General features: G+C 30.9%; 1 protein-coding gene and 1 non-coding gene across 2 annotated transcripts; both read left to right on the forward strand.

Moving 5' to 3' along the window:
• Positions 1-4029: 4029 nt before the first annotated feature.
• On the forward strand, positions 4030-5495 carry LOC149017209 (peroxidase 50-like). Its single transcript, XM_089154138.1, has 3 exons — positions 4030-4594; positions 4683-4848; positions 4956-5495. Exons 1-3 carry the CDS (start codon positions 4061-4063, stop codon positions 5372-5374), a joined length of 1119 nt encoding a protein of 372 aa, XP_089010264.1. The 5' UTR covers positions 4030-4060; the 3' UTR covers positions 5375-5495.
• A 1278-nt stretch (positions 5496-6773) lies between these two features.
• Positions 6774-6845, forward strand: TRNAE-UUC (transfer RNA glutamic acid (anticodon UUC)). The gene has a single exon. It is a non-coding gene; the product is annotated as a tRNA-Glu (tRNA).
• The last annotated feature ends 5363 nt before the right edge of the window (positions 6846-12208 follow it).

A 12208-nucleotide genomic window follows, 5' to 3' on the forward strand; every position in this document is an offset into this window, starting at 1 on the left:
TGTCCAAGAATAGTAGGTTTCATATCATAATTGCACAAGAACATAATAATGAAACTCAATAAATGGAATCTCAATTTTACCATGGTTTCTTTCAGTTGCTTTCAAAGCCACTTTGTTGCTGAGTCTCCACTAAATCAATGGTCTGGTGAAGATTTCTTGCTCTGTAAACAGAAGTAGATTAAAATACGACAGAACCAGCAATTCATTAAAGGTGAAACTCTATTTAGAAATCAAAAGCAACCTCAAAGCTCAATCGTCCTTACCTATTTGCTATCTTTAGTTTTTGACTTCTTTCCCATTCATCCACGGAATAAAGTTTGCAATATGTCTATCATGCGCAAGAATATCAAAAGGAATTATAGCAACTACTGGATCTCTGATGCCCAAGAATATAAAAAAGAATTATAGCAACTACAGAAGTAGTTTTTAACTTCTTTCTGTTTTCCCACCTTGAGATCACAGAGATCTTGAATCGTTCTTGGTGTCACAGGTTGAATTGGAATCTTTATTTACATGGCCGCCACCAACCAAGGAGACTACTTGTCGTGTTAGGTACTGTTTGGCTTATGCATCGTCAAAGAGTGAGACTGTGAGACAAAATGTTCAATAATGGTGGCAATGTGATTATAAATCTTCCAATCATTCCCTAATCTCTATTATGCTTAAAAGAAACTGGTACAAGAATTCATTTTTGTCAATGATAAATGATTTAGTATTTTGTCAATAATAGATTATGGAATGAAGAACAAATTTGGCATGTTAACATGAAAAATTTCATAACAAATGATAATAAGAATTGAGGAAGCACAAAAATAAAGAGAAAGAAAAAAAAAAATGTAAAGAGAAATAATAAGATTTTCGTAAAACAAAAATTAAAAGAACGAGCTTTATGAAAATGAGTATGTTTACCATCAAACCTTCAATTTGCATCTGGATTTTACGTAATTCTACAATAATTAATAGACTTTTGTCTATTTTAAGTAAATAAATTTTTTTATATTTTGGATTTTGAGGATTATTTTGTTCTTTTAAATGAAAATGGGATTTAGAATAGATAAACATATTAAATAATAATAATAATAATAATTTTTTATGTGTGGGTCTCTTTAGTGGACCACAAACTAATGTTGGGTCCCCTTAGTACAATATATTACGTGTGGCAATGTGAGTCCTAACCAGACTAATACCGTTAGTCACAATTAAATATATTCAAATTTCAAACATGGAATAGTCAAAATGTTTTTCAAGTTATTTAATACATTGTGTTATTATATATCATACTATTATATAAAAGTATATACTCCTCTTTTGCTGCAAATATTTATTTTGACTATTGTGTCCCTCATTTTTATTCAAATGTCATATTTTGTTCATTAATTTTCTTATCTTTTTTTATTTTTTCTTACAAATTGTTGTTACTCGTTGTAAAATTTTATTTCTTTTAATTTATAAATTAAATTAAATTAAAATTAGGAAAGATAATTTCCTCCCATTGATTTATTCCCTTATATCAATCTTGATAAAGAAAATTTTATTCAAATTAGATATTATACAAAATAACTCATAAATATTGTTATTTTAAATCTAACGCGATTTAATCCCTAATAAAAAACTTTTGATTAAATTTCACTATCCTTTTTTATCAATCCTTCCAATTTATAATATTCTATCATATTATATCATACTATTCGAATATAGTTTGAAATAGGAATATTGAGATTTTTTAAGATATGTTCTTTTCTTAATAAATAATGAAATAGGGTACAATTTGGTAAATTCTTAAAAGGTAATAAAAATAAAAACTCTCTCTCCTTTTTATCGAAAAAATCTTTTTTTAAATAATTTTATATTTATAGAAACCAAAATTCCTTATTTGAGATTCGATTATTTTTTATTTTTAAGAAATAAGTTCTTATGGATTTATCTCATTCCCCGATTTGAGTTTGGTTTTTTTTTTTTAATTATAAATTATCATAATATTCTCGATAGATTAGTTGCCTTAAAATTTTTTTCCTAATTTTATTAAATTCTTTATATCTCAAAAATAAATAAATAAATAACAATAATAATAATAATACTAATAATTTAAAATATTTTCTATATCCATTTTTTCTATCAGAATTTATTCATCTCCTTAAAATTTTCTTATGGTGGATCAAACAACTTCATTTCATTTTATTTATTTTTTGTATTTTTTTTAAATAATAATAGAATATGAGTTGAGATATGAATCTTGATATTTTGTAAGATATATATTTTTTTAGAGTAAATATCATTTACCATCCCTCTTAACTGGACAAATAGCACTTACACCCCCTCTTACTTGGATAATATCACTTACCTCCCCTCTTACCTAGCAAATGTATCAAACACCTCACCTCTGTTAACTTTTTTGCTTAAATTTAACTTTTACCATTAAATATTTTTTTAAAACCCCAAAATACCCTTGGCTGAAAACATTTTTTCAATTTAAACCCTAAATTACCTTAATCACCCTAGCAACTAAATTATCCTCAATTAAAATAATTGTTAAAAACCAAAATACCATACTTCAACCCTAAATTATCTTTAATTATTAAAAGCCCAACATACCTTTTTTTTTTTTTACATATATCAAACAAACAACTAAAAAAAACACGACCTGCTTGATATCAAAATGCAATTTCAATACTGAATTATCAAAATGGCATGTTGGGCTTTAATAATTAAAGATAATTTGAGAGTAATTTAGTATTTTAACTGCTAGGATGATTATGATAATTTAGAGTTTAAACTAAAAAAATATTTTTAGCCAAGGGTATTTTGGGGTTTTAAAAAATTTAACGGTAAAAGTTAAAGTTAACCGAGAAAGTTAACAGAGGTGAGGTGTTTGATATATTTTCTAGGTAATAGGGGAGGTAAGTGATATTATCCAAGTAAGAGGGGGTGTAAGTGCTATTTATCCAGTTAAGAGGGGAGGTAAGTGATATTTACTCTTTTTTTTATAAAAATAATGAATAATGGTCAAACTAGCCATTTATAGCTTTTCCTGTTTACGAAATAGTGCTTGTCCACAACTATTATTTGGATGTGATCATCTCCAAAAACCTTACTTAATTACTTTCTTTAAGAAAAGTTATCTAATTGAGAATTTAATCAGACATTTAATTATTGTAGCTTTTATTCAATCTAGTTGTCCAGTGGGCCTCGATTTCCTACTTCAAGAAATTTCAAATCATCACATGGGATGAAGGAGAAACCCTTTTTGGTTCAACCAGATTCCATGGGCTGCTTGCAAACCAAGATATTTATTTCATGTGACAAGCCAATAGACCGGATCTAATTCGACCTGTCTATCTGGTTCAACCAGATTAATTACATAAATCAGACCTTCTTGATATTGACCCCAGTTTCCCAAACCCTGATTTTAGGCCCTGTTTGGTTATCAGAATCCAAAGATTTCAAATCCTTGGATTCATGAATAAGAGATTTATGCCTGTTTAGTTGTAAAATGTCTATGGACTCATCAAATCATTTGCCTAAAAATGTGAATTAAACCATTGTTGGGTCTTTGATGAAATCTATGGGTTTCAGGTTAAATATAAAATTGATAAAATTTGCAGATTCATGAAGAATAATCCTACAGAACTCTACGAACTTCGATAGATTTGAGGTTAACTAAACAGTTAATTTTTTAACCATGAATCCGTAAGTTAAGTTTGAAATCAATATTGGAACCTTTAGATTTAAAATTTCATTTCATTTTAAATTCGAAAATTTGTAACCAACTTGCCGTAGACAATATTTATTTTTTTCTGTAGTTGGTGAGGGTTTTGACATTCTTCTGGGGAGGAGCAGCACCTGACGTGCATGTCGCTTTCCGATCAAATCCATCAGTTTAACAAACCATTTCTGTGTCACAGGCAGCCACAAGCACAAGAGAATGCTAGCTAAGAGGCTGAAATCTTCTAGTTATTATATAAAATTTCATGGCTGGCACACGGAATTGACCCAACTGGCTCTCACCCGTTTACCAAAAATAAAAAAAACTGGCTCTCACCCATGTCTATCGATCCCTTATATGTATTTGCCTTCCTCAGTTCTTGGGATCCCTTATATGTATTTGCCTTCCTCAGTTCTTGGGAGTCTCTGCAACCATTGCAAGCTTGAAACTCTCCAATATCAGATGGGGAGGAGAAAGTTCGATATTGAAGTGATGGTTGTGTGGGCAGTGGCTCTTAACCTCTGCTTCTTTTCTGGCAAAGTATCAGCAGACCTTCGATATAACTACTACGCCAATACCTGCCCCAATGTGGAAAACATCGTCAGACGCGTTGTCACTGAGAAAATTACTCAAACATTTGCCACCATACCCGGAACCCTTCGTGTCTTCTTCCATGATTGCTTTATTCAAGGATGCGATGCTTCGATTATGATCGCGTCTACTGTAGACAACACAGCAGAGAAAGACAATCCCATTAACCTTTCACTCTCTGGTGATGGTTTTGACACCGTAATCAAGGCCAAGGCTGCAGTTGAAGCTACCCATGGCTGCGAGAACAAGGTGTCCTGTGCAGATATCCTCGCCATGGCTGCTCGAGATGTTGTTGCCCTGGTAATTAATTTCCTTCGTGCTTTCTTATTACTAGCTAAACCATAAACCCTAAATTCATTCAGAAGTTAATTCAGTTGTTTCAATACAGGCTGGAGGGCCATTTTTCAGAGTTTTGTTGGGAAGATTGGATGGGCTAAACTCCACCTCTTCAAGTGTGGATGGAAATTTGCCTCGGCCAAGTTTCAATCTGGACGAGCTCACTTCTATATTCGCTTCTCGTGGCCTCTCCATGGAAGACATGGTTGCTCTCTCAGGTGAGGTTCTAGTATTACTTCTTTCCATCGATTTAGATCACAGAAAATTGACCATGCAGCAGATTTTGATTTGTTCTTGTGTCTCCTTACATTGCAATGCATGGCAGGGGCACACACGGTTGGATTTGCTCACTGCAACCAGTTCTCGAATCGTATATACAATTTCTCAGGAAACCCATTGTTAACTTTGGATGTGGATCCCTTGATGAACACACAGTACTTGTTGAAACTGAGATCAATGTGTCCGGTGGATGTAGATCCCAGGGCAGTTATCGGTATCGATTCCATCACCCCAGAAGGGTTCGATAATAAATACTACACGAGCCTTCGACAAGGCAAGGGGCTTTTGAGTTCTGATCAGGTCCTTTACACGGACCCCAGGTCAAGGTCTTTCGTTGATTCCTGGGCTTTCAACCCCAATGCTTTCCAACGAGCCTTCGTCGCTGCCATGACCAAGCTTGGCCGTGTCGGAGTCAAGACTGGATCCCAGGGCAATATCCGCAGCGATTGTTCTGTCTTTAACTGAATGCTCTCTTAGTTTTTCCTTCTGATTATTTTTTGGGGTTAGAAAGCATAAATTTATTTCACTTTGATTCATCTTGAGTTTACTATTACAGAATAACAAATGAAATGATAAAAAAAAAAAGAACAAGATTTTTTTTTATAGCTTAAATTAGAAATAAACTCTCGTCTTGTTACCATTCAAGGCAACAAGTTTCTACCAAAAAAATCGAGGAGTTAAGGATTCAAGCTCCATGAGCTTCATTTTCATTTTCTTGTTACGTATGTGTGCTGTGACCATTACCAAGTGACACTCTTTGTATTTACCTTCTAAAGATGATTGATCTTATATGTAACTATCTAGAAAAATTCAAGTGGTTTTGCTTCATTCTTACATTTACAATTGAGGAACATGTAATCTCTTAGTTAATTTTATTGGAAGAATCAATATCGAGCTACTCATGTGAAATTTTAGGGGTGTAAATTTGACCCCGATTGTCTTTATTTTGCTTTTTTGGTAATGAGAATTTCATTCGAAGGAAAAACCTAAGGCCTCAAATGTACGAGACTCTTGAAGCCAAAAAGTGGAGTTGAGCCCTTTAGGCTAGAGAAAAAAAAATATATAAAAGGGGTACCAATAATTTATGAGTAAAAAATAAAATAAGAAATAAATTAATACAAAAAATATGATATTTAAATAAAAATGAATATACAATAGTCAAGTGAAAGATTTGCGATGAAACTGAAGTACATGCTTTTATATAATAGTATAATATAATATCTATGTGTGGTAATTAATTAGTTTTCAAATATTTGTGTAAAGAATTTCTAATAGATTTCATAATACTCTGCCTACAGAGTTCGAACATTCAATAAAATTTATCAATCAGCTCAACCAAATAAACCAATTACAATAAATACTAATATATGACATTAGTTATAAGATTGTTGGATGTATTATGAAGGCAAATATTATTTTGAATTGTATAATGTAAAGTAATGAATTAAATAAACACAATAAAATGTTTAAAATTGTGATATTTATTATAAATGCTAATCACGTGAGATGTTTTAAGAGTATATAATTTATTTTTTATTGTTTCTTAATAATTTTGAACTACTTTGTTCATACACTATGCATGATATTTACTGGAAAAACTTTAGGGACGCTCAAAGATAATTGGCGAAAAGCATAATACCCCAAAACTACGCTAAATTGGCAATGACTTCATTTTTTTTTTCATTATAAAATTTGATTAGTTAAAATAAATGACAAATATACATTAGTTGTACTGTTCTAAATCTTATAATATAAAATGAAGAATTAAAGATAAATCAATAAGATGAAATTAAGAATTCAATCTTTTTGGAGACAACGTTGTAAAGTAACAAGAGATTAATAGTAACATATGAATTATGATCCATCCATTGTCGTCCAGTGGTTAGGATATCTGGCTTTCACCCAGGAGACCCGGGTTCAATTCCCGGCAATGGAAAACTTTTAAAAAATGTTCAAATTCATTTTTATTGGGTCTCAATTCCCGGCAATGGAAAACTTTTAAAAAATGTTCAAATTCATTTTTATTGGATGAAAAAAAAAAAACATATGAATTATAAGATTATCTATGGATGGCTTAACGGAATTCGATAACGGGAGTGCACCATTATGAAAATTTAAGAGACATCTAAGTTGTCTTTAGTCAAGTTGATATCTTTTTTGGGTGTTCATCATTTTTGCAAAAATGTTTTGAGGTGTTTGTTAAAAAGAAAATTTAAAAATAGATTTTGCATGATTGAGGATAATAAATAATCATACAAAAATCACATTAATTTGAGGTGCGTGTTAATTTATAAAAAAAAAAAAAAAAAAAAAGATTTTGCATGATTGAGGATAATAAATAATCATACAAAAATCACATTAATAATCAAAATGTTTGCGGCTATTATATTTAGTTATTCTATGTATTTAGTTATAAATCAACAGAATGATTTTCAATTTATCTGTTTTTGAAGAATATGATTGACATATTGGAGAAAATTGAAATATTACTAACTTATAAGAAGAAAATCTCAGGTAAATTTTTTATTTATAATGTCATAACAATATGAATTAAATTAAATTATTTATTTTTAATTAGTTTAATGATTTTCCAAATTCTTTAATTACAAAATGTAACGTATTTCAATATATATATATATATATATATATATATATATATATATATATATATATATATATATATATATATATATATATATATATTAGGTGTTTATAGCCTATTCATTTTATTATGAATTATAACTTTGAAGTTTAACTAAAATAAAAAAAATAACTATTAAGTATTATTATATAAATTAGCTGAATAAAGTTACAAATTTGTAATTGTGGAGTAAAGTTATATTGAAATTGTTGTGGTATAAATTTAATTTGATAAGAAGACTTTATCTAAATATATATATAAATTTGCAATTGTTGAGTAAAGTTATATAAATTGTTGTGGTATAAAGTTAATGATCCATCATAATTTACCAAAAAAAAATAAATAATAATAATAATAATAATTCAATCAATGAGCAAATGTGGAAGTAAATAATAACTGAGCAACTAAATAAAATAAAATAAAAACTTTTAAGCTACCACAACAAGAGCAAGGTGTCTCTATGTTTGACCTAGTCTTGATCCTCATCCTAATAAATTCTACACTCGAATCTTCCTATAGAAGACCCAGAATTGAAGTCCATACGATGGGAAGAAAATTCTTCAATGGGAGGATTGTTACTGTGCTCAATTGTAGCTTCCAGAGTTGACTCTGTAATCAATCAATCCAACGCTACAAAGTGATCCCCTATCTTCAGCTAACACTCAACAAAAAATCGAAGAAGAAAGATGTGTATGAACCAAGAAAAGGCCCTTTAATGCAAATCTTTTAATTTCATTGATTCTAAAAACACCAAATGCAATTCAAATTTCAAACATGGCTCAAAACTGGAAGATAATTACTATTTAGAAGCATGACAAAATTTAGAAAATTTAAGAGTAATAGCGAAAACAAGAAGCAAAAAGTTAACTCCACCAACACAACAAGAAGGATTTTGATGTTTAATGCACATGCTCATAATGGATGGTGGAGCAAAATTGGTTAATGTATACATATAACTTAGATTGATCTAATACTGAACTAAAATCAATTCATAGATTGACCAAATCAATCCATTGAAACCTTACATGATAGAATATATCATCAACTATCATATAATTAAATTTAATTATAGCCATTATTTAGATTTTTCTAATGGTCAAACTAGCCACTTAAAGCTTTTCCTGTTTACGAAATAGTGCTTGTCCACAACTATCATTTGGATGTGCTAATCTACAAAAACCTTACTCAAGATTACTTTCTTTAAGAAAAATTGTCTAATAGAGAATTTAATCAGATATTTAATTATTGTGGCTTTTATTCAATGTGGGCCTCGATTACATACTACAAGAAATTTCTAATCATCACATGGGAGGAAGAAGGAGAAACCCTTTTTGGTTCAACCTGATTCCATTGGCTGCTTGCAAACCAAGATATTTATTTCAGGTGATAAGCCAATAGACCGGTTCTAATTCGACCTATCTATCTGGTTCAACCAGATAATTATATAGACCAGACCGTTCTTAATACTGACCCGGTTTCCCAAACCCTGATTTTAGGCCCTAAATTTAGAGATTTCAAATTTTTTGGATTCGTGAATCAGAAATTTATACCTGTTTGGTTGTAAAATATTCGTAGATTTATGAAATCATTTGTCTAAAAATATGAATTAAGTAAAATATTTCAATGGAACTCTATGAATTTCGATAGATTTGAGGTTAACTAAAAAGTTCATATTTTTAACCATGAATCCGTAAGGTTGAAAACCATAAATTTGAAATCCCAGTTCAATTTAAATTCTTGGATTCAAGAAACAAAATAAGCTTTAGACAATATTTTTTTTTTTCTGTAGTTAGTGAGGGTTTTGACATTCTTCTGGGGAGGAGCAGCAGCTGACCTGCATGACGCTTTTCTATCAAATCCATGTTTAACAAACCAGATTACTCTCTTTCTGTGTCACACGCAGTCACAAGCACAAAGAATGCTAGCTAAGAGGCTGAAATCTTCTAGGTTATTATATAAAATTTCATGGCTGGCACTGCACACGGAGTTGACCCAACTGGCTCTCGCCCATATCTTTCCCTTATTATGTATTTGACTTTCTCAGTTCTTGGAATCTCTGCAACCATTGCAAACTTGAAGCTCTCCAATATCAAATGGGGAGGAGAATGTTTGATATTGAAGTGATGGTTGTGTGAGCAGCGGTTCTTAACCTCTGCTTCTTTTCTGAGAAAATATCAGCAAGATCCGTCATGATTGTTCTGCTTTTAACTGATCACTCTCTTAATTTTATCTCTCTGATATTTTTTGGGGTTAGAAAGCATAAAATTATTTCACTTTGATTCATCTTGAGTGTATTATTACAGACCAATAAATGAAAGGATAAAAAAAATATTTCTTTTCTTTTCTTTTACCAGCTGGTTCCTTCTCTTCCCTTCCTTCCCTTATGTGGGTCTCTAAAATAGTCAATCTTTTTATTTTAATTAATTCGCAAATGATCGATGTTTTTCAACAGGTTAGTAGGTTATTAGGAGAAACCCTCGTCTTGTTACCATTAAAGCAACAAGTTTCTATCCAAAAAAAAAAAAAAAAAAAAAAAAGAAAAGTCGACAAGTTAAGGATTCAAGCTCCATGAGCTTCATTTTCATTTTCGTGCTACCTACTGTATGTGTGCTGTGAGCCTGTGACCACTACCAACAGACACGGTTGGTGTTTACCTTCTAAAATGATTGATCTTATCCACAACTATTTCGAAAAATTCAAGTTGGTTTGCTTCCTTCTTACATTTTCAATAGAGGAACATGTAATCTCTTGGTTAATTTTATCGGGAGAAATAATATGTGAAAAAAAAAAAAAAAAAAAAAAAAAAATCAATGAACCTGAAATAAAAGGTTAAATTCATAAAGTTGAGCTACTAATGAAATTTTAGGGGTATAAATTTGACCCCGATTGCCTTTATTTTGTTTTTTGGTAATGAGAATTTCATTTCAAGGAAAGTCCCAAGGCTTCAAAGATACGAAACACTTGAAGCCAAAGAGTGGAGTTGAGCCCTTTAGGCTAGAGAGTTAGCCATGGAGTTGACATCGTTAGCCATGGAGTTGACATCTTTAGGAATAGAGTTTTTTACATGTGGGTCCCAAGCAAATTAACGCCGTTAGTAGCCGTTAAGCATATTCAAATTTCAAAGGTGAAGGGATCAATGAGCCCCTTAGGTTAGTTAATATAATGTGTTAATGTATAGTCTTAAAAAGAGATAATTGGTCATTAAGAGTTAATTATATGGTTATATATATAATAATAAAATGTATTAAATATCCGAGGGGCATTTTGTTTCCTCCACATTTGAAATTTAAATATAATTAACGACGACTAATCATGTTAGTCTGGTTAGGACCCACACATAATATATGCACTAAGGGGACCCAACATTAGTTTGTGGTAAACTAAAGGGCTCTTAAGAATATAAGTTAAATACAAGTGATGGTGGGAAGGGGGGGTTACCAATTCTTGCAGGGTTACTTATAATTGGGCCGGAGGGTTTTTTTTAGAGGCCCATTTTAATCCATATTGCTTGGGCTGAACCCCTACTTGCTCTGAGCCCAGACAAGGCTTGGGCTCAAACTTTTTAATCTAGAGCACAAATTAGAGTTGAAAAACGTGGGCCTTGAATCAAAGTTACGTGGACTAAAGTCAAAGCCTTAAGCCCAGTCAACCTGGCCCAAATTGACTTTACGTATAACAAGTATGGTGTATATTTTATCTACTGATTATTATAAAACCATTATATTAAAACGTGAAAGTGTTTTATTTGATTTTTTTTCAATTTTTAAAAGCCCATATCAAAACATCCAACCAAAACGGAGAAATAAATGTTCATTTTATTGCATGGATCATGCAAGCGACTAAGATTAATCAAAGAATCTTCAAAGCTATGCAGAACACAAGTGGAATCCCAAGATACTAAAACACGTTTTTGTTATTTTTGACGTGCAATCCATAGCTGTGTTCATTGGGTTTAGCATGGTTTCCCACTAACGGACAAGAAAAACAAATCAAATTATATGTTACCATGAAAATCAAATTATCCACTTGGAGATTTTAATGAACACATAGTACGAAATGGCAACAGTTGAAAAGTGAGACGACATGTACAGAAATCTACATAATCCCCTAATTTATTACAAAGATTTCATGATATTATAGTCAAAAAATCTTATAAAGATTCCAAATCCGGATGAGACTAAAAGAATGTGAGAAACACATTTTTCAGAACCCTTTTTTCATAAAAGTATTTATAGTTCTTAAGACAATGACAATGATCTCATTCAAATGAAAAGTATATGAATGTAAAGCAATAACTAAGTAGAAATCTTTAAAAAAAATCAAGTCTTTAGGTAAGCGCATGCATAAACATGCAACCCACGATCAAAATGAACTTCTCACACTCTCGACCTCCTCCTCCAAAAGAAAAATGAATCTTTATGATCGATTTTATTAATAAACCATGATTTTAGCTTTAAATAATGGGAATACTTGCTTAACCTAATTACTTAATTTCTTCTTGACTCATAATTTGATTTTTAATAAATGAACCTTTCTCAAAAAAATATCTAATTTTTATTTTTAATTTTTGGGTGACCACAAATGTCTAGTTTTAACTGGTAGTTAAAACTCTACCCAAAAAAAAAACTGGTGGTTAAACATATTCATATTCAAACCCT

Source organism: Hakea prostrata, chromosome 4, assembly GCF_041222555.1.
Source record: "Hakea prostrata isolate BN-2017 chromosome 4, UWA_Hpros_2, whole genome shotgun sequence".
Lineage (NCBI taxonomy): Eukaryota > Viridiplantae > Streptophyta > Magnoliopsida > Proteales > Proteaceae > Hakea > Hakea prostrata.

Bases quoted from the DNA above. Each gene is read 5' to 3' on its own strand.
- LOC149017209 (XM_089154138.1), top strand. From the start codon at position 4,061: ATGTATTTGCCTTCCTCAGTTCTTGGGATCCCTTATATGTATTTGCCT. The intron at 4,595-4,682 runs GTAATTAATTTC...GTTTCAATACAG, and splicing joins CTCGAGATGTTGTTGCCCTG to GCTGGAGGGCCATTTTTCAG. The intron at 4,849-4,955 runs GTGAGGTTCTAG...AATGCATGGCAG, and splicing joins AGACATGGTTGCTCTCTCAG to GGGCACACACGGTTGGATTT.